The following is a 27465-nucleotide window of genomic DNA, read 5'->3' on the forward strand; positions in this document are numbered from 1 at the left end:
AGCTAAAAGGTGCAAGGAATATACAAGTGTCTGTACAAGGGAGATGAACTTGAAGGTAATACTGGAGAAGTGAAAGAGGATGTACATGAAGACAAGATGGGAGACATGATACTGCATGAAGAATTTGACAGAGCACTGAAAAACCAAAGTCGAAACAAGACCCAGGGAGTAGACAATATTGTTAGAACTACCGACAGCCTTGGGAGAAGCAGCCATGACGAAATTCTTCCATCTGGTGAGCAAGATATATAAGATAGGTGAAATACACTCCGACTTTAAGAATATAATAATACCAATTCCGAAGAAAGCAGGGCTGATAGTTCTGAAAATAACCAAACTATCAGTTTAATAAGTCACGGTTGCAAAACACTAACACAAATTCTTTATAGACGAATGGAAAAACTTGTAGAAGCCGACCTCAGTGAAGATCAGTTTGGATTACGGAGAAATGTAGCAAGTGCAACATGCAAGGCAATACCAACCCTACGACTTGTCATAGAAGACACATTAAGGAATGGCAAACCTATGTTTATAGTATCTGTAAACTTTGAGAAAGCTTTTGACAATTTTGACTGGAATACTCTCAAGTCCTAAAGGTAGCAGGAGTAGAATATAGAGCGAAAGACTATAATTTGTGCGGGAGCCAGATGACAGTTATGCGTGTCGAGGGGCATGAAAGGGAAGCAGTGGTTGAGAAGGGAGTGAGACAGGGTTGTAGCCAATTTCCAAAGTTATTCAATATGTACATTGGGCAAGCAGTAAAAGAAATCAAGGTAAAATTTGGAGTTGGAACTAAAGCTTAGGGAGAAGCAATTGCCCATTGTCTATTTTGGTCCCCACTCAAAGCTGCACACAAAATCAATCTCTAATGATGTAAGAAATTGGTGCCTAACATAGGTTCAGACACATCGGCCAGGGAAAAAAAGTCCATTCTAATGGTCGACAGAAACCAGAGTCCACTGCATTTATACATTTGCTGCAAGAGGATATAGGTGAACTATTAGCTAAGGTTAGTAATCTATACGATAGAGTCCATCCCTGTTGCTGCTGCATTGGCAGCAAAGTGCTCACACCAGAACAATAGCACACAAGGTATGTATGAGGCAATTGTCTGTCATTTATGTACAAGCACTGGGACTCTTTACAAACACTAGTATGATACATGTCCTCCATGCTTGCTACTTCGAGATTCCCACAGGAGGGCGAACGTAATTGTGCATCCACACTAATAGGTGGTGGATTCATTGCCCATTGAGGCAGATCAATTATATGAATACAGGGTGTTAGTTCTTTCAAACACGCTCAAAGAACAGACACCCTGCATTCATATAAATATGTTTTGCATTGTTATTGTCGACCCCATTTGCGCTGTTTCATGGGTTGACCAGTAGCTGCTTGTAAACTTTTGTTGTGGCCTGCCATGTATAATACAAGTAACCATTTACAACTGGGTAGAGACGCACACTTTGTAGGGCATGCACCAAAGCAGCTGCCATACCAGCACACGGGTGAGTGTAGCTTCACATACCATTTTTTTACTGTCGTGGGGCCCAGAGCAGAGTGGTGGAATGACGGCATCTTCTTGTGTGGTGTGGGATCATCACTTGTCTCCCTTGTCAGTAACATGTTGCTTAAGTGTGTCCAGGCGACAATTCAAGGTCCCGAGTTGTTCAGAAACTGTCAGTCAGTAATCCTTATTGATGGCGGAGGCCGTATCATCATCTTGGGATTGTGTCATTTTACACGCTTTTTATTGTCTAAGTGTACGGCAGACACTGTCTGATATTTCTAGTTGTGCAATAGTGTCATTTTTGTCACTCATTTTGTTTCAGTTTTAACAGGTTACATCAGTTAGTCGAACCAGGCACAATGTAATGTCAATTCTGTCATCTCCGACTCGTTGACAGTAGCGTGCATATGGGCAGCAGCAAACGGACGGTCCTTTCTCACCAATATGCTCATTGTTTAATGCTTGCAGAATGCAGTGAGCATGTGAGTTCCAGACTCTTTTTTAATGAGGTAGTTGGTAGATTCTGGTACCCATTTTGCACTGCCATTTTTGTAATAATGTCAACACTAAAACCAATGTATGAGAGTATGAGGTGTTAATTGTCAGTATGAACAGCACGCATTCCACCATTTGAAACACGGTATGCAGCAGAAGTATGTTCCAACACACAAAATCCTAAAGCCGGTCACTGTGGTAAATACGGCAAGATATCCACTTCGCTTTACGGCACGGTCGAGACACAGGACTCGACAGACAGAACGTCTGTCACTGGTATGGAAAATCCTGAACTTTGAAGAAATGTTTGTCCTTCACTATTTGAAGTTGCTTGGAAGTTAGTGCTCAGAGTCGAAAACAAATTCCTTACTGAACAATGGGATGAGTTTGTTTATCTCATCTACAAATTTTTCCCGATCCTTGCTGTGCACCATCAAGCTGACGCTCTGTTTCATATTTCGTTGTCTTATGTCTTCCAATTCTGAAGCACTGTTTGAAGTTACGCAACTATACAATGCTTCCCTCGATTTATTTATTTATTGTTCCGTGGGTCCAAATTAAGGAGAAGTCTCCACGGTCATGGAACGAGTCAATACATAAAATTATAACACGGTAGTAGAAACAGATAAAATGAAATATAAGAAACAAGTCTTAAGTTTAAATAAAGAAAATCAACAATGTAAAACTGGAATTTGCTTAATTTTTCAGCTCTTCCAGGAGCTCCTCGATTGGGCTACTGCTACGATTTTTCAGTTCTTGTGGTAGCTTATTGAAAATGGATGCAGCAGAATACTGCACTCCTTTCTGCACAAGAGTCTAGGAAGTGCATTCCATATGCAGATTTGATTTCTGACTAGTATTAACTAAGTGAAAGCTGCTAATTCTTGGGAATAAGCTAATATGGCTAACAACAAACTACATTAAAGAAAATATATACTGTGAGGGCAATGTCAGAATTCCCAGACTATTGAATGTATGTTACATGTATTTGATGTGCATAGTCCAGAGGGTAACTATTGTGCACATCCTGTAAATTGTATCAAGCATCCTTGAAATGCACAAACGCCAGTTTATATAACAAGTGCACCTTGTCCTCCCTTGAATATCCATTGCTTATCTTATACACCAGGCTGTTCCAACCGAGCTCCAGGGAGCCGGAGCGCTCACTGCGGCAGCTCGGAGCCCGCGTGGAGGGGGAAAGCGAACTCACTGCCCCCTGGCCGCATGCAGCCGTAATAATCTGTGCTCAATGACAGCTATGACTAGCCGCGGGAGCTCTGTACCTCTATTGGAGGATACCTTTCTATTCATTGAGAGGGATGGTCGACCGCAGTGTTTTGTATGTCATAAAGTGTTTAATTCTGCGAAGAGGTACAATATACAGAATTAAATACAGTCAGGTAGAAGGCGTTGCATGCAGAGAACTGGCAGCCAGGCTTAAGAACGACATACCAGTAGACGTATGTTTAAAAACGGATTCGTAATACGGAGGGTATCAAAACGTGCAACATAGTTCGTGTTCTGTAATGCACCAAGAGGCACTGTGTGCTGAAACAGTAGAGCTAGGTGGCGTAATGAAAGATGTCGTGAAGTGTGTGAATTTTGTGCATCTTCAAAGGATTCCTGAAAGATGTGGAAGCGGGGTATGGGGATATATCTTACCACAGTACAGTTCGTTGGCGGAGTCGGGGAAAAGTTCTTTATGTTTTCTTTGCCATTAGTGATGAAATACCCATTTCGAAATGAAAGGGGGAGAAATGCATTGTCTGAAAGATATAAAATGGATATCAGACTTGGCGTTCCTAGCTGACATAACTATGCATCTGAATAATTTAAATCCGTCATTGCAGGGCAAAGGGCAGCTAATCGTTGACATGCACGCGACCAGATCAAAGTGTTCATGGAAAAGTTATGTTTATTTGAGAGACAGATGAGTAATGGATATCTAACGTTCTTCAATCATCTTGCTTCTTTAAAACTACCTGAAGGTACTACTTTCGGAAATTACCAAGCAAACTTAAAGCAGCTCATCACGTCGTTTGAAACACGATTCCGCGACCTCACTAGTTTGGAAATGGAACTTAAGGTATTCGGCACTCCTTTTTCAGTTTCCACCGATGACTTGTCATCGTCACTTCAATTGGAGATTATTAATTTGCAAAATTCAACTTTGTTGAACGAGAGGTACTACAACACGTTGTATTTGTCATGATGGTAGTGTTCATTACAGAAAAAAACATTTCCCAAACTTCACAACAATGCCGCTCAGATCATGTGCATGTTTGGATCTACGTTTTGATGTGAGCAGCTTTTCTGAGCAATGAAAACAGTTATAAAGTAAGGAACGATCACTTCTTCAGGATGCAACAATGAAGGCCATCCTCCGCATTAACGCTGCGAACACTTTGACGCCTGATATTTCCGATCTTGCAATGAAAAGAAAATTTCAAACTACAGAGGCCCAATAAATTTAGTATGCAATTTCTTGTAAAACATTTGTTTCTTATTTATTTCCTGAAGATCGTATTTCCTGGTGTAGCACATCACCACGTCTTAGCAGCTAAGAGTGTGAGGTTGTCGATCTTGTAAGACGCAGCTGGCAGATCAAAACCCTTGCCTTGCCGCCTGCCTCAGCCAGCCATGCCACGTGCCGGCCCACTTGACTGGTCACAGCGAGCGACGCGGCTCCCTGGAGCAGGGAGCGCTCCGCGGCTCACAACGGAGCCCACGAGCTGGAACAGCCTGTTATACACTAAATGGCAATATTGCTGCTGACTTATTCAAAATCAATTCAGAACCGTTAATTTTATTATGCTGTGGATGATCATCCATGTACACAATTATGTTAGTTCTTGCTCCTAGAACAACAATTGTCCTTTACTACCTTTCACTGGAGACGGGATTTGTGGCTCCTTGTCTGACAAGTATGATACACTACATACCTTGACAACTGTTTCAATATTAGTTTCACTTGTTAGGCACGTATTGTCCTCATTGTACTCCTCATGTACATTGTTTGCACAGTCTAGTGTATGCGACACTGCACTTTCCATTGGCTCACCTTGCATAAATACCACTTCTTTCTAGCTCTGCTAAATTCCTTGGGCTCCTTTCTTACCAAATGTCAACTTCGGCAACTGTTGTACGTATAACGCAATGCTTGCTTCGTTTATCGTTGCCATTCCTCTGCTTTTGTATCAACATCACTAGCACTGCTGGGAATTACTCGTCGATTAAGCAGTTCAATTATATTCCGTAGCCTCATGCCGCGCTCACCATTTCCATTAGCAGCCAATATTGTGGCTGCACGGTAGACAATACGTGAGGCATCACGGCCTTTTGCGACCTTGAAATCAAGGTGTTTCTCGTCTGAAACACTTTTAATGGACTTTCATCACTTTTGTTCCAAATGCCTCATTTATAGGTCTTCACATTTTGTATTTAATCAGTATACAAGAATAAAATGTGTTAAATGTCCAATTACCGAACAGGAAACCTCGAGATACGTATTGTGCAGTGTGAAAAGACTGACTGCGTGTGAACCAAAAGTCTACTAGAAGCTACAAAATCACGAGGAGAGGTAAAATACTCACCGTTTTCCGATCACTGCCTCCGAATTTATACGTATGCACTTAAGGGTGTTTCTCTTGGCATTCAGGAAGTATTTCAAATCATCGTTGTCTAAAGTTGTGTACACAAAGTCAACCTCTACTAGTCGCGGGCACCCGTCACCCAAAGGTCGCAGCACAGGAATGGGTTCCTTCAAGTTCACTGCCACCTCCAGCACACGGAGGTCCTGCAGGCGTGACACTGCCTCCGAAAATTTCTCAGACTTCAGCAGTTCGTTGGATATCCTTAGTGTGCGTATTCTGGAGCACTTCTCAACTAAGTTTTCCAGCACCTGCAACCAAACAACAATTTCTGTACTGTACAAATGCCTCCAAACAAATGAATGGAAAACCTTGAGAGGAAAGGAAGTCAATTACTAGCTGTTTAAATGGACACTTTCTGTCAGTTCTGAAGCATACAATCAATTTCCAACAATAAAAGTCACACTGTAGCCTGACAGATAGACGGGTCCAGAGAAGGGAAGTAAGCCACACATTTCACAACCACTCTTGTTAGGTAAGAACAGGATGCAGCACCATCTAGCCGTCTAGTGAATCCCATGCCATTTCTCACTGTGAATGTCGCAACTGCTCCCTTCCCACTTCTCTATGTGCAATGCAAGTAATTGTTCTTCTTGAGTGGCTTCAGGACAATAAACCTCAATTTTATTTCTCTGTTAACTGACTACATACCCTCCCACTAACTGTAACCATGTTACTAAATTTTACTCAGAAAAAGTGCAGAATCAGAATGGAAACTTATCTGAATTCCACAGTTCAGATGACAGTTGTCAGGGGTGGGCATAAAATGATTACTGGCTCCTATCACCCAAAACTTTAGAGAAAACCTTGGTTCACTTGAACATAAGTTCCCCAATCAAATTGTAATCATCAGTGGAGACTTTAATCAGCCAACAATTAATTGGAAAAATTACAGTTTTCTTAGTGGTGGGTGTGGTAAGACATCCTGTGAAGCTTTATTGAATGTATTCTCTAAAACTACCTAGAACAGATAGTTAGGAAGACCACTTACAATGGCAACAAATTGGCCTGACCTCTTTGAGGATGTCCACATCAAATATGGTATCACTGACCATGATGCAGTTGTGACAACAATGATGACCAAAGAACAAAGGACAACTAAAACAAACAAAAAGATATATATGTTCAGTAAACTAGATGAAACATAGGTAGTGTCATATCTCAATAAAGAATTTGAAACTTTCAGCACAGTGCAGGAGCATCTAAAGGAAATCTGGCTCAAGTTTAAAAGAATAGTCGATCATGCACTGGATAGATATGTACCCCGTAGAACAGTTCATAATGGAAGGGACCCTCCATGGTAAACAGTTACTATTCAGAAACTTCTAAAAAAAACGGAAGTTATTGCATAATACGTGTAAAACAAAATGTAGGGCCATAGATAGAGAGATGCTGATTGAAATGTGTTTAACTATCAAGAGAGCAAGGCATGATGCTTTCAAAGACTACGTTAGCAGAATACTGTCAAATGACAATTCACTGAACCCAAAGAAATTCTAGTCATATGTAAAGGCTGTTAGTGGCACCAAAGTTAGTGTCCAGTCCCTAGCCAATGAGATAGGAACTGAAATTGAGGGTAGCAAAGCAAAAGCTGAACTCTGTTTTTAAACATTCCTTTTCAAAGGAAAACCCAGGAGAATTGCCCAAATTTAATCCTCTGAAAAGATGAATGAAATGAGTATTAGTGTCAGTGGTGTTGAGAAATGGCTAAAAGTGTTAAAAGTAAACAAGACTCCAGGCCCCAACAGAATCCCTGTCAGATTCTATACTGAATTTGTGGCTGACTTAGCCCCTCTTCTAACTGTAATCCATCATAGACACCTTGAACAAAAAGCCATACCCAGTTCTTGGAAAAAGGCACAGGTCACACCCGTCTACAAGAAAGTTAGTAGAAGTGATCCACAAAATTACAGTCCAATATCCTTGACATCAATTTGTTGTAGAATCTTATATTCTGAGCTCAAAAATAATGAGGTATCTTTAACAGAATGACTTTTGAGCTCAGACATAATGAGTTATCTCAAACAGAATGACCTTTCCAATGCCAAACAGCACGGATTTCGAAAACATCGATCATGTCAAACCCAAATCACATTGGTAAGCTTCCGATCAAGGCAACCAGGTAGATGCAGTATTTCTTGATTTAGTAAAAGCATTTGACTTAGTATCACACCTACACTTATTGTCAAAAGTATGATCATATGCAGTATCGAGTGAAATTTGTGACTGGACTGAGGACCTTTCAGTAGGAAGGACACAGCATGTTATCTTGGATGGAGAGTCAGTGTCAGATGTAGAAGTAACTTCAGGTGTGCCCCAGGCAAGTGTGTTGGGACCTCTATTGCTCATATTGTATATTAATGACCCTGCAGACAATATTAGTAGCAAAATCAGGCTTTTTGCACATGATGCAATTATCTATAATGAGGTTCTATCTGAAAGAGGCTGCATAAATATTCAGTCAGTTCTTGATGAGATTTCAACATGGTGCAGAGATTGACAACTTGCTATAAATGTTCAGAAATGTAAAATTTTGCACTTCAAAAAACGAAAAAACATAGTATCCTACGACGATAATATCAGCGAGCCACTATTGGAACCTGCCACCTCATACAAATACCTGGGTATAACACTTTGAAGGAATATGAAATGGAGTGATCACATAGGCTTGTCGTAGTGTCAAGCAGGTGGTAGACTTCGGTTTATTGGTAGAATACTGGGGAAGGGCACTCAGTCTACAAAAGAGGTTGCTTACAACCACTTGAGTGTCCCATCCTAGAAAATTGCTCAAGTGTGTGGGATCTGTACCAGATAGGACTAACAGGAGATATTGAACGGATACAGAGAAAGGCAGCACGAGTGGTCACAGGGTTGTTTAATCTGTAGGAGAGTAACACAAAGATATTGAAGGAACTGACCTGGAAGACTCTTGACGATAGGTGTAAACTATCCAGAGAAAGTTATATTGACAAAGTTTCAAGAACCAGCTTTAAATGATGACTCTAGGGATCTGTTACCACTCCCTATGTATCCTTGACTTAGTAGTCGTGAGGATAAGATTAGGATAATTACTGCACGCACAGAGGCATTCAAACAATCATTCTTCCCACACTCGACACGCGAATTGAACAGAAAGAACCCCTATTTACTTGTGCTATGGGACATACCCTCTGCCATGCATCTCATGGTGACTTGCAGAGTGTAGATGTAGAACAAGGAAAGGTTTTTAGTACTCAAAAGTATTGATTTTGATGAATGGCACTGTATTTAATGGATCTTATAAAGTTGTCTTAAGCTTCAGTATTAAACAATGAAAAATCCAGGATGGAATGTAACAATATTAGAGAAGGAAGGTTGCTACTCAGAGGAGATACCGAGTTGCGATAGGCACAACAAAAAGATTCACACAGTTAGAGCTGTCGGTCATTAAGGCATTTGTCTCACACACACACACACACACACACACACACTCGCACACTCGCACACTCGCACACTCGCACACTCGCACACTCGCACACTCGCACACTCGCGCGTGCACACACACACACACACACACACACACACACACACACACACACACACACACACACACACACACACATCTGCAGTCTCAGATAACTGAAACCACACTGCGAACAGCAGCACCAGTGCATGATGGGAGTGGTGACTGGGTGGGGGTGAGGAGGAGGCTGGGGCGGGGAGGGGGAGCAATAGTATGGTGGGAGTGGCAGGCAGTAGAGTGTTGCAGTTTAGACGGAGGATAGAAGAGAAGGTTCGCAAGGGGGAGGGTTAAGTGGCAGAAACGAGAGAAATAAAAAGAAATTAAAAGACTGGGTGTGGCAGTGAAATGACGGCTGTGCAGTGCTGGAATGGGAACAGGGAGGGGGCTGGATGGGTGAGGACAGTGACTAACGAAGGTTGAGACCGGGAGGGTTACGGGAACGTAGGATGTATTGCAGGGAAAGTTCCCACCTGCGCAATTCAGAAAAGCTGGTGTTGGTGGGAAGGGTCTGTATGGCACAGCCTGTGAAGCAGTCATTGAGATGAGGGATATCATGTTTGGCAGCACATTCAGCAACAGGGTGGTCCACTTGTTTTTCGGTCACAGTTTGTCGGTGGCCGTTCGTGCGGACAGACAGCTTGCTGGTTGTCGTGCCTACATAGAATGCAGCACAGTGGTTGCAGCTTAGCTTGTAAATCGCATGGCTGGTTCCACAGGTAGACCTGCCTTTGATGGGATAGGTGGTGGTAGTGACCGGACTGGAGTAGGTGGTGGAAGGAGGATGTATGGGACAGGTCTTGCATCTAGGTCTATTACAGGGGTATGAGCCATGAGGAACGGGATTCGGAGTAGGGGTAGTGTAAGGATGGATGAGTATATTGTGATGGTGGGGTGGACGGCGGAATATCACTGTAAGAGGGGTGTGAAGGATAGTGGGCAGGACATTTCTCATTTCACGGCACAACGAGAGGTAATTGAAACCCTGGCGGAGAATGTAATTCAGTTGCTCCAATCCCGGATGGTACTTAGTTACGAGGGTAATGCTCCACTGTGGCCAGGCTGTGGGACTTTGGGAGGTGGTGGGAGACTGGAAAGATAAGAAACAGGAGATCTGTTTTTGTACAAGGTTGGTAGGATAAGTGAAGTTTGCATGTTGAGGGATTTGGGGAATGATGGCAAAGCAAGGTACGAGGTTAAGAAACTCTGGAAAGTTAACAGGGGGTGGTTAGGAGGCAGTGCGGGTGGATCACAGTTGCATAGAGGAGTGAACTGAGTTACGCAAGGTTCAATATTGGTCTTCGGTCGAGTCTGGCCGGTCGGGTTGGTGGCGAAAAAGTGTTTCCACCGTAGGGACCGGGAAAAGGAGAGAAGGTCTTTAACAAGGCCTGCATGATTGAATTTGGGAGTAGGGCAAAAGGTGAGCCCTTTGGAAAGGACTGATATTTCTGTGGGGCTAAGGCTTCTGGAGGAAAGGTTCATAACTGTGTTGTGGGTCTGTTTAGGTTCTGGGTTCTGTGTGGTGGTGGGAGGGAGTTTCGGAGAGTGGGGTAAGTGCAGTAGGTCTGCGAGACAGGGTTTGTCAGCTATGAGGGGGCGTGGGGGAGGTTTGGAGGTAGTTGTAGAGGTCGTGGACAATGGTACTCTGAGATGGGAATAGGAAGTAAGCAGGATGGAGAGCTTTTAGAGGTGGTGTTTTGCATGTTGCTCAAGTTCCTGCAGGGAAAGAGTTTCAGTGTGTGTTATGGGTTCCAGAAATTTGGAATTACATAGCAGGAGAATTTTGTGGATGGAGAGAAGGTACTGCAAGGAGAGGTGGCAACCAGAGATGGGCAATTTGATGGTAAGGCCATTAGGGGGGACTGCATGAGCCAAGTAACAATGCAGGAACAATATGTGGGACTGGGATCTGGCTAGGGATAAGGAAACTTTTCTGTATAGATGCAGACGGAAGGAGTAAGGATCCATGGTGGTGCAAAAAAAAAAATGCGAAAAATTAAGTAAAAAAAAAAAATACGTCCGAAAAATTACGCAAAAATACACCCAAATACCTGTGAAAAATCATGGAAAGGACGAAATGGATGCACAAGGGGAAAAGACAAGACGAAATCTGATGAGGATGACCATAGCGGAAGGCAACAACTCACTAAAATTGGCGAGAAGTTGCAAGGATCAAAATAGAGAATAACTAATAGTTAATAAATATACGAATATTACTGTGGGTAGCAGGTTAGTGGGCGGATAAGTGGGAATAAGGGGGATGGCAGATGTGACTGGATAAGGTGGATTTAGTGGGTGCAAACAGGGATAAAATGGAGAAAGTGTAGGGGGTGGGAAGGATTTTGTAGGTAGAGACACAAGATCACGTGACGCCGGAAAGGTGCGGGAGATAATAAGCAAAAACACGGGAACTGACGCAGGGAGAGTGACTAGTTTGAAAGTATAGGATTAATTATATCGGCGGCAGTAATGTGGGGCAAAAAATGCTGCACCAACAATAAGCGTGGTCTTGAGGCCATCTGTAGCGTGCAGCCGAGACGGTTGATACAGTGTGGCTCGTAAGTAGAGTATGCAGTGCGGTCCGTAAGGCAACAAGAGAAACACAGAAAAGAAAAGAAAGAAGGATGGACATTGAGTGTAGCAACGCGAAAGAAAGTAGTGACAAAGGAAAACAGAGCAGGGTTAGGATTGAAAGCCGTCAAGCAAAAATCAAACAGTGGGAAATCCGGGATGGAATGTAACAATATTAGAAAAGGAAAGTTGCTACACACACACACACACACACACACACACACACACACAAACGCAACTTGCACACACGTCTGCAATCTCAGATAACTGAAACCACACTGCAAGCAGCAGCACCAGTGTATGATGGGAGTGGCAAGTGGTGACTGGGTGGGGGTAAGGAGGTGGAGGTATAGTACGGTGGGGGTGGCGGACAGTCAAGTGTAGCAATTTAAACGGAGGGCAGGAGAGAAGGTGCGGAGGGGGTATGTGACAGAAAGGAGAGAAATAAAAGGAAATTAAAATACTGGGTGTGGCGGTGAAATGACGGCTGTGTAGTGCTTGAAAGGGAACAGGGAGGGGACTGGATGGGTGAAGGTTGAGGCTAGGAGGGTTACGGGAACGTAGGATGTATTGCAGGGAAAGTTCCCACCTGTGCAATTCAGAAAATCTGGTGTTGGTGGGAAGGGTCCATATGGCACAGCCTGTGAAACAGTCATTGAGGTGAGGGATTTCATGTTTGGCAGCACATTCGGCAACAGGGTGGTCCACTTGTTTTTCGGTCACAGTTTGTCGGTGGCCATTCGTGCGGACAGACAGCTTGCTGGTTGTCGTGCCTACATAGAATGCAGCACAGTGGTTGCAGCTTAGCTTGTAAATCACATGGCTGGTTCCAGAGGTAGCCCTGCCTTTGATGGGATAGGTGGTGGTAGTGACCTGACTGGAGTAGGTGGTGGTAGGAGGGCAGGAGAGAAATCACTCACTCTCCTTTGTAGACTGATTGCACTTTCCCCATATTCTACCAATAAACCAAAGCCTATCACCTGCTTTACCCACAACTGAGTCTATGCAATCATTCCATTTCGTATCCCTACAAAGTGTTACACCCAGGTATTTGTGTGAGTTGGCACATTCAAACAGAGACCTGTGGTTTTTAAACATTGTTTTCTTATAAACTTCTCTGTAGTCTCAGTAGCTGCTATTTTGTCATTCTCAAAATTTGTTATGTCGGTAATCTGTTGCAATGTGGGGCAGTTAGCAGGTGTGGTGTTCTAGAGCTGCTTGGAATATTGGGTTTGAGTCAATCACTAATCCACAAGAGGGGCCAAAACTGAAAAGTGGGTCCCTGAGGCACCTGAAGAGGCCAGAATAACAATGAGAAACAAGAAAAGGAAGAGAGGAAATGAGAAACATGTAAACCAAGAAGATTATGCAACTGGAATGTTTTACGAACAACAGAGGTGAGTCACAGTTCAAATATAACTGAAATTTTTGGGATGCTTCTTGGTACTATTTGGAGGAAAGTAGAATACAGATACTAACATACAATCAACAGGAAGGAATATATATACTGATTAATTGTAAAAAGTATCCTTAATTTTCATTATCAGATGTAATTATTTCACGAATAAAAACTTCTGGCTGAAATGACGTGATTGTAGCCTACTTTTTAAATAGGCATGTAGTTAATCAGTACTTAAAAGTTCCAGCAGCTAAGTAAGAGAGGTAGTCAGTGCATAGATTCCATGTATGGATCTGCAAGTAAAACTGTAATTTACTGATCTTCACAAAAAAATTGTAATAAAATCAATGTGATAACTAAAGTAATTAATTGTATATCAAAATGTTCAGCAAGAAGCACAACTACTGTTCTACAATTTTCATACTATTAAGGGGTAACATTTTTTAGTCAGAGCAGTGTAGGCTTACTAAAAATTATTTAATGTTTTTCCAGGCATTCACAGGTGAGTTACCTTAATCAGAGCACTACCACTCAAAAGCAAAATAGTATGTGGCTGAAAAATGGGCTAACCACATCTAAAATCAATTAAAACAGAGTGAAGAGGGACGAGGCAACTGGCAAAGGAGGTGGCGTTGAGAGCCCCCCCCAGGCCTGGCACGTGGAGGGAGATGACTCGACCCCAGCCACACTGCCATGCCCCACAATATTCCTGGGTGCATTACGTGTTCCCACCTCTCACCACATGAATATACATCCAGCATAGTCAAACACGATCATCTGATGGACCAGTGGTACGGTGTGGAGAGGTATAATGTTGCATGAGTGTCCTGATCTCCAAATCTCTGAACATGGTACACTCACAGTTTTTGAGGGCACATGTTGCTTTCCAAGGTAGCAACATGTCCCCCTTCCTTACTACCAGAGATGGGCAAACTCGTTCATCCTGGGGAACTAGTTCACTGCTAATCGTTCTTTTTTGGGAACCGTTCATTTTTACTCGTTCACCATTCATTTGTCCTTGGTATATGATTCTTATGAAAAACTGAAAACTAGTAGTGTAGGTGACTGAAGGATGGAGGGCACCAAGAGGGGGCACTTGCCTCTCCCCTGGAATACAGAGTTTTTATTCATTACAGAATTCTTACACACTTTTAGAAGTAATTTCTGTGATTCTGCAGAACCTCTCGTTTAGCCAACTGTAGCATTGTGTGGCTGATTGCAGGGAAATAATATAGGGTGGAGCACGGAAAACCAGCCCCGAGTACAAACTGCTCACCAATTACGGACAATGTGTTGCCCGTAATGAGCAGATACAACAAACAGACAAACATCTATTAATTAGGCAGTGAAGAAATAACAAGCTAATGCAAACAACAATGGCAAAACAATCGATGTGTAGAGAGGTTTCCCAACTTAATAGATCACAAGTGTTTTGTATAAAATTCTTCGTTTCGACTTCCACTACATAGCTATGCTACGTTGTAAACAATAATCATTTACACCCTACATATACTTCACGTTGGCTCTGAGTTCGTAGGTGAAGTAGACTTTATGGAAGCATAAAATAAAATGTGGTTTTCTCATCATACTTGCATCACACGCTTAGTAAAAATTAGGTTTTTATGTTGCATTATTAAAGTTAATGCAGCAATAATAATAATATTAATAATAATATTAATAATAATAATAATAAAGTTCGCAGTAATAAAGTTTTTGGTTTGAAAGCTCCTTCTGAACAAATGTTTTTGAGATAATAAGTAAATACAATTTTATGGCAATCTATGTCTTTTCAAATGGAAAGGCACCGCTTTTCCTACTGAGCCAAAATGACCAACAACCCACTTTTTTTCCCTTCAAAGAAACCAAACTAGCAGGTAATGCAAATTGGAAACAACCAAACTTAAAAATAATTAGAGCCTTCCTAAATGTAATGTTTTGTATATGAAAGACACGCGAAAATCGTTTTATATGAACTTTCTTACACTAAAAATTAAGCAAATTATTGAAAGTTAGTTGCTAAGTCAAGTCGATGAAACCAAAAAATATATGAATAACAAAAAAAACTTGCCTTGTTATAAGTATGTCTTCTGCTGTTCATAGATATAATGAAGTGAGTTTAAATGCCCTTTTGTTACCTGAAAAGATGTACCTATTACATACAATGTAATTTTTATGTAATTTACGTAACTATAAAATACTTTTTGATTACCGGTCGTGGACGCTGAATAGCCAGACCCAAATGCAAGAACAGTTTGGAACACATGTAAAATGGGTGAGCGCAGTGAACGAAATGAACAACTGGATACTGAACTAATTAGGAGCAGTCGGCAGTGGAACTGAGACAGGTGGTCCTGCGAAGAACGACGAGTGCGGCCGAGGGAGGCCGAGACTGAGACGAGCACGCGACCGAGGCCGCAACGAGAACTGCCGAAGAGACCGCCGCGACAGAAGTGAACTAGTCAACTATGAACCGATCGTTCATCGTTCCCAGGAACTATAAGTAGACTGCTGCGACCAAAGTGAACTATGAACCAATCGTTCCTTGGAATTTGTTCCTCGGTCCTTTCGTTCCTCTTGGTGAACTGTTCCTTTGCACCCGTTCGTTCGCGAACTACCCATCTCTACTCACTACTGTGTCAATGAAAGACGGTAGTGTGGGAACCTTAATTTAAGGTAGAAGTGATAGGGGAAAGACCAAATACTGTGTGCGGATTTTTTTTATTTATGCGCAGATGTTAAACACAAATGTAAGCAACGTACAGCCACAAGGTGCAATGGAGGATGAGTGTTTTACTGGTGGGAAGGAGCCACCTACATTCTGATGTAACTCAGCGGTGGTGTGGACACCAAAGAAGAAGAGGCTGGAATGACAATAGCTTTTTTTTTTTTAAAAAAAAAAAAAAAAAAAAAAAAAAAAAAAAAGAGAGAGAGAGAGAGATTGTATGGAATACTTCTTGACTTTGGAATACTAATGATCCATCTGTTGACAAGATTGGTTTATTAAAAGCTTAAATGTGAATGTTTAAGCAATATGTTGAAAGTATTTTGGGAACTGTTAAATACAGAAAGATTCTAAAAAGAAGTCGTTACTTGGTTTCATAGCTAGTGTGTAGCAAACACAATCTTCCATTACCACATCATATTCCTGCAGATGGTGAAGAAGTTCAATATAGCAACGAGTGGCACTGCATAGCAGGAATATTTCATGGTACAGTAGGAACAGGTAATTACTAACTTACGATTGACAGATCACATTCACAGAACTGGTACCCTAGTTAAATAGTCGTGTGCATCGAATACCAGATGTAACTTTCGAAGATCAACATTTTTGTGACCCTGTACTCCTTCCTCATCTGCATCTTTTCAGATGTATTTTGCCCCAGATTTCATTTTTATGGATGACCACATCAAACCGCGCAAGTGAATGTGCTCGCCGAATGAGCGGATATTCGGTGATCAAACTGGCCTGTATGTTCCCCCAACCTATATCCCAACCCTTGTAAGAACCACGTCTTACCTTTTGTAATGTCCCAGGGCTATCACAAATCATGGCGACTTCAGTGAAATTATTGTCTTTCAGTGAATGTGTCATTTCTATTTGTCTCATTGGGTGTTTCTTTCAGTTACCTTCTGTAATACACTGTAGCAGTTCTTTCTACATACGGTCCAAGTTTCATCGAGGTATTTTGCTTGGAAATGACACACAATGCGAAAGTTACCTCTGTACTGAAGTATTGCGCACACCAGTATACGAGGCGCATTCAATAAGTAATGCAGCACTTTTTTCTTGGCCAGTTTCAGTTGAAGAAGTGCTTAATTTGTTGTGGGACATTATGGAATGTTCCCACATCAGCCCCTATAGTTCTGATAGATGGCAGCGCTATTTGTAGCCTTCAAAAATGGCGTCCATAACGGAGGTGTGTTCCAAGCAGAGAGCTGTCACTAAGTTTTTTTGACGGAAAACCATAGCATCACAGATATACACAGGCACTTGCAGAATGCCTACCGAGACTCGGCACTGAACAAAAGCACGGCAAGTCACTGGGCAAAGCATCTGTCATCATCGCAACAAGGTCACACAAACCTGTCCAGTCTCCCATGTACCAGCTGGCCACACACAGCTGTGACTCCCACAATGTTGGAACGTGCAGACACTCTCATTTGAGTTGATCAAAGGACCACAATCAAACCCCTGACTGCACAACTGGACATCTCTGCTGGTAGGGCTGACAGACACATCCACTAGTTCGGTTTTCTTAACACCAAATAGAAGACCATAAAGAGCAATGAAGGACCATCCGTACGGAATTGCTTGCTCACTACGAGGCTGTTTGTGAAAATTTTTTGTCAAATAATGTCATAGGATGTGGCTACGAAGGCTTTCCCGGCGTAATAATTGATAATATTCTTCTCGGGTATGCAGCCGGATCATAACGTCTTCATGACACAATATTTCCACGGTCCATCTGGCCGCCATCTTCAGGTGAGAGTGCTGGTGCATGAACTCGCCGGAGTTCCGGCGAGTTCGTGCACCAGCACTCTCACCTGAAGATGGCGGCCAGATGGACCGCGGAAATATTGTGTCATGAATACGTTATGATCCGGCTGCATACCCGAGAAGAATATTATCAATTATTGTCATAGGAGATGTAACACGATTTCTTAACTCCGAACCAGAACAAATCGGCAATCCACAGTGTTGCAACTCACCAACTCTCCCCCAAATAAAAAGTTCAAAGCCCCATCCTCAGCCAGTAAAGTCACGGTGACAGTCTTCTGGTACACTCAAGGGTTATGTACGGTGCAATGTTAACTCTGAAGTGAATTGGCTACCCTGAAAAAATGAGTTCACCGTGTTCCTCGTCACAAAAATGCAAACAAACTTCTCCTTTTCCTTGACATCCTCTGTCATAAAACTTCGTGGGACTGTTCTTCCTCATCCACCATACAGCCCGGATCTCGAACCTTCTGACTTTCATCTGTTTGCCCCAATAAAGGACGCACACCAAGGGAAGCAGTATGTGGACAATGGGGAGGTTATTGATGCAGCCAGGCCTTAGCTGCACGGTCAAACATTAGAGTGGTACCATTCGGGCTTACAGCCTTACACTAAGGTAGTGTAAGGCTGTCGCATTGAATGGAAATTATGTTGAAAATTGTGGTTTTGTAGCCAAAAGAGAGAGGAATAATACTTTGGAATAAAACAGGGAATTGCAATTTTGTATAAAACCAATCTGCTGTCAAGAAAAAATGCATTGCATTACTTACTGAACACCCCTCGTACATTACATAATGCAGCAGGGTTTCGTGCCCATATGCTAAGTGATCCCAAGTATCCAGACACCTGGCTGAAAACGACTTAAAAGTTCATGGCGACCTCCATCGGTAATGCTGGAATTCAATATGGTGTTGGTCCACCCTTACCCTTGATGACAGCTTCCATCCTCATAGGCATACGTTCAGTCAGGTGCTGGAATGTTTCTTGGGGAATGGCAGCCCATTCTACATGGAGTGCTGCATTGAGGAGAGGTATCGATGTCGGCCAGTGAGGCCTTGCACGAAGTCGGCGTTCCAAAACATCCCACAGGTGTTCTATAGAATTCAGGTCAGGACTCTGTGCAGACCAGTCCATTACAGGGATGTTATTGTCGTGTAACCACTCCACTACAGACCGTGCATTATGAACGGGTGCTGTATCGTGTTGAAAGATGCAATCGCCATCTCTGAATTGGTCTTCAACAGTATGAAGTATGAAGGTGCTTAAATCATCGATGTACGTCTGTGCTGTGATAGTACCATGCAAAACAAGGGGTGCAAGCCCCCTCCATCAAAAACACGACCACACCATAACATCACCGCCTACGAATTTTACTGTTGGCATTACACATGCTGGCAGATGACGTTAACTGGGCATTCACAAAACCCACGCGCTGCCATCAGATCGCCACATTCTGTACCGTGATTCGTCACTCTACATATCGTTTTTGCACTGTTCAATCGTCCAATGTTTACACTCCTTACACAGAGCGAGGCATCGTTTGGCATTTACCGGCGTGATGTGTGACTTATGAGCAGCCACTCGACTGTGAAATTCAAGTTTTCTGACCTACTGCCTAACTGTCATAGTACTTGCAGTGGATGCTGATGCAGTCTGGAATTCCTGTGTGATGGTCTTGATAAATGTTTGCCTATTACACATTATGACCCTCTTCAACTGTCGGTGGTATCGGTTAGTCAGTAGACGAGGTTGGCCAGTACGCTTTTGTGCTGTGCGAGTCAGTCCCTTCACGTTTCCACATCACTATCACATCAGAAACAGTGGACCTAGGGATGTTTAGGACTGTGGAAATCTCGCATACAGATGTATGACAAGTGATACCCGATCACCTGACCACGTTCAAAGTCCGTGAGTTCCGCGGAGAGCCCCATTCTGCTCTCTTATGATTTCTAACGACTACTTAGGTCACTGACATGGAGTACCTGGCAGGACAATGCACCTAATATGCAAAACATATGTTTTTGGAGGTATACGGATACTTTTGATCACATAGTGTATACCCTTAAAGCAATCAGCAGCACCTAAGCTTTAAGAGCACACCTGGTGCCTTTCAGCATGCTCAATCAAGTTAAAGAAGAAACAGATATATTGTGAAGTATAAGAGTTATATCCCCGATATCATCTAGTCAGTGGGCAACAAATATGCATACAGTTAAGAAGCCAACTGGATCACTTAGGATTCATGGTGATTTTAGGTCTACCAGTAGTGCTCAAGCAATTGTTTTTCAAAGACAGACCCACTGATACCTGCTTTCAGCTGCCTGGAAATGATCACTGAAACGGTTTCTTGTGATTAATATGTTATTCGACATGTAACATTAGAACAGACTGCCATTTGGGGCTGCAAGTGCTTCCGTGATATCTGAAAGATACCTTGAGCAACTCACCCAAGGTATCCCCAACTTCACAACCTACAAATATTATTCAAGCAGCTACAAATCCTTAGCCTGTGATGTCCCATTGGTAAATGTAGTTCCTTTGAGCCAACTGTAAAGCACCTGGCACATGTACTATATAAAGAAAGGCTCACACCCACACAAAACAACGGACATAATCACCGATTTATCTGCTCCTAAGGACCAGGAAGAACTACAGTCGTACCTGAGCAAAATATATTATTACACAAAATTTATTCCCAATGCAACCTGCATACCCCACCATCCACTTAATATACAATGAAGAGCCAAAGAAACTGGTACAGGCAAGCCTATTCAAATACAGAGAGATGTAAACATGCAGAATATGGTGCTGCGGTAAGGCAGTAAGTGCCTATATAAGACAGCAAGTGTCTGGTGCAGTTGGAGGATTGGTTACTGCTGTTACAATGGCAGGTTATCAATATATAAGTGGGTTTGAACGTGGTGTTACAGATGGTGCGCCAGCGATAGGACACAGCATCTCCTAGGTAGCGATGAAGTGGGGATTTTCCCATACGACCATTTCACAAGTGAACTGTGACTATCAGGCCAGAAAAAGATCCTGCAAGAACAGGACCAACGACAACTGAAGAGTGGTTCAACGTGACATAAGTGCAACCCTTCCACAAATTGCTGCAGATTTCAATGCTGGGCCATCAACAAGTTTCAGCCTGTGAACCATTCAACAAAACATCAACGATATGGGCTTTCAGAACCAAAAGCCCACTTATATACCCTTGTTGACTGCACGACACAAAGCCTTACACCTCGCCTGTGCCTGTCAACACAGACATAGAACTGTTGACGACTGGAAACATGTTGCCTGATTGCACGCATCTTGTTGCGCACTGTATCAAGTGGATGGATGTGTATGTGTATGGAGACAACCTCATGAATCCATGGAGCCTGCATGTCAGTAGGGGACTGTTCAAGTTTGTGGAGGCTCTGAAATGGTGTGAGGCGTGTTGGAGAGATATGGGACCCGATACATCTAGACAGGACTCTGACAGGTGACACGTGCATAAGCATCCTGTCTGATCACCTGCATCTATTATTTCCATCATGGATTCCGACGGACTTGGGCAATTCCAGCTGGACAATGCAACATCACACATGTCCAGGATTGCTACAGCGTGGCTCCAGGGACACACTTCTGAATTTAGACACTTTTGCTGGCCACCAAACTCTGAACACATGAACATTATTGAGCATATTTGGGACGCCTTGCAACATGCTGTTCAGATGAGATCTCTACACCCTCATATGGTTACGGATTTATGGACAGCTTTGCAGGATTCAAGGTGTTAATTCCCTCCAGCACTACTTCGGATGTTAGTCGAGTCCACGCCACGTCGTGTTGCGGCAGATTTGTGTGCTTGTGGGGGTGCCCTACACAATTTAGGCAGGTATATCAGTTTCTTTGGCTCTTCAGTGTATTATTCAAGCGGCTCCAAGTCCTTAGCCTGTGTTGTCCCACCGATAAATGTAGTTCCTTTGAGCCAAGTGCCAAGCACATGTATTACATAAAGAAGGGCTCACGTTCATGCAGAACCATGGATGCAATCACCAATTTAATCGCACCAAAGAACCAGAGAGAACAAGTGGGCAAAATATATTATTGTGCAAAATTTATTCCAAATGCAGCACACATTTCCCATCCATATAATCTATATACACTCCTGGAAATGGAAAAAAGAACACATTGACACCGGTGTGTCAGACCCACCATACTTGCTCCGGACACTGCGAGAGGGCTGTACAAGCAATGATCACACGCACGGCACAGCGGACACACCAGGAACCGCGGTGTTGGCCGTCGAATGGCGCTAGCTGCGCAGCATTTGTGCACCGCCGCCGTCAGTGTCAGCCAGTTTGCCGTGGCATACGGAGCTCCATCGCAGTCTTTAACACTGGTAGCATGCCGCGACAGCGTGGACGTGAACCGTATGTGCAGTTGACGGACTTTGAGCGAGGGCGTATAGTGGGCATGCGGGAGGCCGGGTGGACGTACCGCCGAATTGCTCAACACGTGGGGCGTGAGGTCTCCACAGTACATCGATGTTGTCGCCAGAGGTCGGCGGAAGGTGCACGTGCCCGTCGACCTGGGACCGGACGGCAGCGACGCACGGATGCACGCCAAGACCGTTGGATACTACGCAGTGCCGTAGGGGACCACACCGCCACTTCCCAGCGAATTAGGGACACTGTTGCTCCTGGGGTATTGGCGAGGACCATTCACAACCGTCTCCATGAAGCTGGGCTACGGTCCCGCACACCGTTAGGCCGTCTTCCGCTCACGCCCCAACATCGTGCAGCCCGCCTCCAGTGGTGTCGCGACAGGTGTGAATGGAGGGACGAATGGAGACGTGTCGTCTTCAGCGATGAGAGTCGCTTCTGCCTTGGTGCCAATGGTGGTCGTATGCGTGTTTGGCGCCGTGCAGGTGAGCGCCACAATCAGGACTGCATACGACCGAGGCACACAGGGCCAACACCCGGCATCATGGTGTGGGGAGCGATCTCCTACACTGGCCGTAGACCACTGGTGATCGTCGAGGGGACACTGAATAGTGCACGGTACATCCAAACCATCATCGAACCCATCGTTCTACCATTCCTAGACCGGCAAGGGAACTTGCTGTTCCAACAGGACAATGCACGTCCGCATGTATCCCGTGCCACCCAACGTGCTCTAGAAGGTGTAAGTCAACTACCCTGGCCAGCAAGATCTCCAGATCTGTCCCCCATTGAGCATGTTTGGGACTGGATGAAGCGTCGTCACACGCGGTCTGCACGTCCAGCACGAACGCTGGTCCAACTGGGGCTCCAGGTGGAAATGGCATGGCAAGCCGTTCCACAGGACTACATCCAGCATCTCTACGATCGTCTCCATGGGAGAATAGCAGCCTGCATTGCTGCGAAAGGTGGATATACACTGTACTAGTGCCGACATTGTGCATGCTCTGTTGCCTGTGTCTATGTGCCTGTGGTTCTGTCAGTGTGATCATGTGATGTATCTGACCCCAGGAATGTGTCAATAAAGTTTCCCCTTCCTGGGACAATGAATTCACGGTGTTCTTATTTCAATTTCCAGGAGTGTATAAAAAAGTATAAAATGCTTCCTTGCAGTTTAAAAAAGCCTGAGGTTGTCCCCGTGTTCCATCATGACAAATGCTTAACACTAGCCACTGATGCATCAGATTGTGGCATTTGTGTCACGTTGTCCCACAAATACACCAATGTCATGGAACAGCCCTTTGTGATTGTATCTCAAACATTAAACGCACCACAGGGGAATTCCTCAAAAATTGAGAAAGAGGGCACTGACTACCCAATATGGTGTCAGGAAGATTCACATATATCTCTACAGTATTAATTTTCATCATATCACTGATCACAAGCCCCTCATTTTGCTGTTAAGTCCCGATTTGAAACTTCCCGATAGATGCAGTGTTTGACAGGAATGAAACACTGTGTTCTGCTTTAGACACAAATCAGTGACACACCCTCAACGAATTTATGACTACAGTACACAAAGTAGCAGCAAAAACAAGCCATTACCCCCTACTCTGCAAGGTGTTTTCTGCAGCAAAAACAAGCCATTACCCCCTACTCTGCAAGGTGTTTTCTACTGTACAGCAGTGTGCGATTTGTGCTTTTACCAGTGGGGGGGGGGGGATGTCTTTGGGGGTTAGTATAATTATATATCTTATTAACTTGGACCGTGGCGTTAATCGTGGTTAAACAGTTATTTATAAATAGATGTTAATACCAAAACTCACTATTCACGCTAATGCACTATCAGAAAAGCCATCCCTTGTTATATCTTTAAAAGTACATTATAGGTAAAGCTTATTTACAAAATCATCTACATACAGGTATACGAGGGGAATTCAAAAAGTAAAGGCACATTTGTGAAAAGCTGTACTTATTCTGATGATCGAAAACTGAAACTTGCGTTATTTTACTACGTAACCTCCCTGGAGTCCAATGGAGTTTTCCCGACATTTTACGAGTTTTTTTTTTATTTCATCAGAAAATACGTTTATCGGTTGCATATGTAACCAATTTTGCACCGCAGCAATGACTTCTTCATCACTTTCAAATCTTCTTCCCTTTAGTGCTTCCGTTAACGGTCCAAAAATGTGAAAATCGCTTGGAGCCAGGTTTGGACTGTAGAGTGGATGTTCCAGAACCTCGAATCTCAACTCCTTTATTGCGTCGGCTGTCCATTTGGCAGAATGTGTGCGAGTGTTATCTTGTTGCAGGATGACACCTCTTCACAGTTTTCCACGACGTTTGGATCTGATTGCAGGTTTTAGTTTCATACGCAACACATCACATCCACCATACAATACAGACCTGGCTCTAAAGCCTCGTTTACACTGGGGCGACGTCTTGCAACACTGTGACACGCTACGGAAATGTGGCGTGCGTCGTCTTGTCATTTAGTTCTAAATGTTTTGAAATGCTTAACTACTACATAACACTTTTTCAAAATTAATAAGCAAACATGTTAGTAGTATTAATAGTAAACTTTCAGTGTTTGGCTCCACAAATTTAAATTATATGTAAAAGTTTTACTCCAGTGCTTGGGAAATAAACATTCCAGGTTGGGATGCATAAACTAAAACCAGAGGAGGGGATGGTCTGATGCAGAGGGGGGGGAAATCCCCCCCCTGCAAATCACACACTGCTGCACAGTGAGGTTGGCCACAGCTGCCTAAGGGCACCAAACCGGAATGCCACACCTATGTTTCATTACGGCAATATCTTAACGTCACTGATGGTGTCAATTCTCTAAGGCAGGTGGTAGTTCCTCCCAAGCTCCACCCCACATACTGAAGGTCCTCCTCACTGCACATGGTGAATGCACAGAATGAAGGTAATTGTGCAGCGTAACGTGTACCGGTCTGGCATTGACACCAGCACAGGGCACACCGCCCAGAATGTCCTGACCTATGCCCACATTCAATCAGCCACAGAACAGCACTACAACTCCTGGCCACAACCCAACCCTATACATTTTGATGAGTAAGTTCACAAATATCAATATATGTGACATAAATGGCCATACCTTTTGTCTCCACTGACTTAGAATCTAACATTTACACTCCTGGAAATTGAAATAAGAACACCGTGAATTCATTGTCCCAGGAAGGGGAAACTTTATTGACACATTCCTGGGGTCAGATACATCACATGATCACAATGACAGAACCACAGGCACATAGACACAGGCAACAGAGCATGCACAATGTCGGCACTAGTACAGTGTATATCCACCTTTCGCAGCAATGCAGGCTGCTATTCTCCCATGGAGACGATCGTAGAGATGCTGGATGTAGTCCTGTGGAACGGCTTGCCATGCCATTTCCACCTGGCGCCTCAGTTGGACCAGCGTTCGTGCTGGACGTGCAGACCACGTGAGACGACGCTTCGTCCAGTCCCAAACATGCTCAATGGGAGACAGATCCGGAGATCTTGCTGGCCAGGGTAGTTGACTTACACCTTCTAGAGCACGTTGGGTGGCACGGGATACATGCGGACGTGCTTTGTCCTGTTGGAACAGCAAGTTCCCTTGCCGGTCTAGGAATGGTAGAACGATGGGTTCGATGACGGTTTGGGTGTACCGTGCACTATTCAGTGTCCCCTCGACGATCACCAGTGGTGTACGGCCAGTGTAGGAGATCGCTCCCCACACCATGATGCCGGGTGTTGGCCCTGTGTGCCTCGGTCGTATGCAGTCCTGATTGTGGCGCTCACCTGCACGGCGCCAAACACGCATACGACCATCATTGGCACCAAGGCAGTAGCGACTCTCATCGCTGAAGACGACACGTCTCCATTCGTCCCTCCATTCACGCCTGTCGCGACACCACTGGAGGCGGGCTGCACGATGTTGGGGCGTGAGCGGAAGACGGCCTAACGGTGTGCGGGACCGTAGCCCAGCTTCATGGAGACGGTTGCGAATGGTCCTCGCCGATACCCCAGGAGCAACAGTGTCCCTAATTTGCTGGGAAGTGGCTGTGCAGTCCCCTACGGCACTGCGTAGGATGCTACGGTCTTGACGTGCATCCGTGCGTCGCTGCGGTCCGGTCCCAGGTCGACGGGCACGTGCACCTTCCGCCGACCACTGGCGACAACATCGATGTACTGTGGAGACCTCACGCCCCACGTGTTGAGCAATTCGGCGGTACGTCCACCCGGCCTCCCGCATGCCCACTATACGCCCTCGCTCAAAGTCCGTCAACTGCACATACGGTTCACGTCCACGCTGTCGCGGCATGCTACCAGTGTTAAAGACTGCGATGGAGCTCCGTATGCCACGGCAAACTGGCTGACACTGACGGCGGCGGTGCACAAATGCTGCGCAGCTAGCGCCATTCGACGGCCAACACCGCGGTTCCTGGTGTGTCCGCTGTGCCGTGCGTGTGATCATTGCTTGTACAGCCCTCTCGCAGTGTCCGGAGCAAGTATGGTGGGTCTGACACACCGGTCTCAATGTGTTCTTTTTTCCATTTCCAGGAGTGTATTATAACACCAAAGGACTGTAGACCTTAGTATGTAACATATATTTCAACTTGCTACATCAGCCAGTTCCTGAGAAAAATGGGTCTTAATAGAGGGACGGACGGACAGACAGATGATCAGTCTGATAAATGAGAATTTTGTTTCATTTCCATGATATATAATTACAAATTTACAGTTTTCGGATTTTTTCTTTTTTTTAAGTTGTACTGGGATATATTGCTTTCTGACAAATTTCATGATTCTGGGCCAGTGTGAAGTACCCTATGGGTTTTGATGAGAAAGGCTGCAAGCATCAAAATATGTGACCTAAATGGCTGTAGCTTTTTGTTACATTGACTTAGAAACATACATTTTATTACAGCGCCAAGAACCTATAGATTTGAGTCGTTGTTGTTGTTGTGGTCTTCAGTCCAGAGACTGGTTTGATGCAGCTCTCCATGCTACCCTATCCTGTGCATGCTTCTTCATCTCCCAGCACCTACTGCAACCTACATCCTTCCGAATCTGTTTAGTGTATTCATCTCTTGGTCTCCCTGTACGATTTTTACCCTCCATGCTTCCGTTCAATACTAAATTGGTGATCCCTCGATGCCTCAGAACATGCCCCACCAACCAATCCCTTCTTTTAGTCAAGTTCTGCCACAAATTTCTCTTCTCCCCAATTATATTGAATACCTCCTCATTCGTTATGTGATCTACCCATCTAATCTTCAGCAATTTGGAAAGATTCTATTCGCTTCTTGTCTAAACTATTTATTGTCCATGTTTCACTTCCATACACGGCTGCACTCCATACAAATACTTTCAGAAATGACTTCCTGACACTTAAATCTAT

General features: G+C 44.0%; 1 protein-coding gene across 1 annotated transcript in view; it reads right to left on the bottom strand.

The window, feature by feature from the left end:
- Nucleotides 1-27465, bottom strand: part of LOC124718656 — an 88899-nt gene that overhangs the window by 43961 nt on the left and 17473 nt on the right. Inside the window, exon 3 of the mRNA XM_047244284.1 lies at nucleotides 5599-5906. Within this exon, the coding sequence (XP_047100240.1) occupies nucleotides 5599-5906 (308 nt within the window). The remainder of the gene's footprint in view (nucleotides 1-5598; nucleotides 5907-27465) is intronic.

Source organism: Schistocerca piceifrons, chromosome 10, assembly GCF_021461385.2.
Source record: "Schistocerca piceifrons isolate TAMUIC-IGC-003096 chromosome 10, iqSchPice1.1, whole genome shotgun sequence".
Lineage (NCBI taxonomy): Eukaryota > Metazoa > Arthropoda > Insecta > Orthoptera > Acrididae > Schistocerca > Schistocerca piceifrons.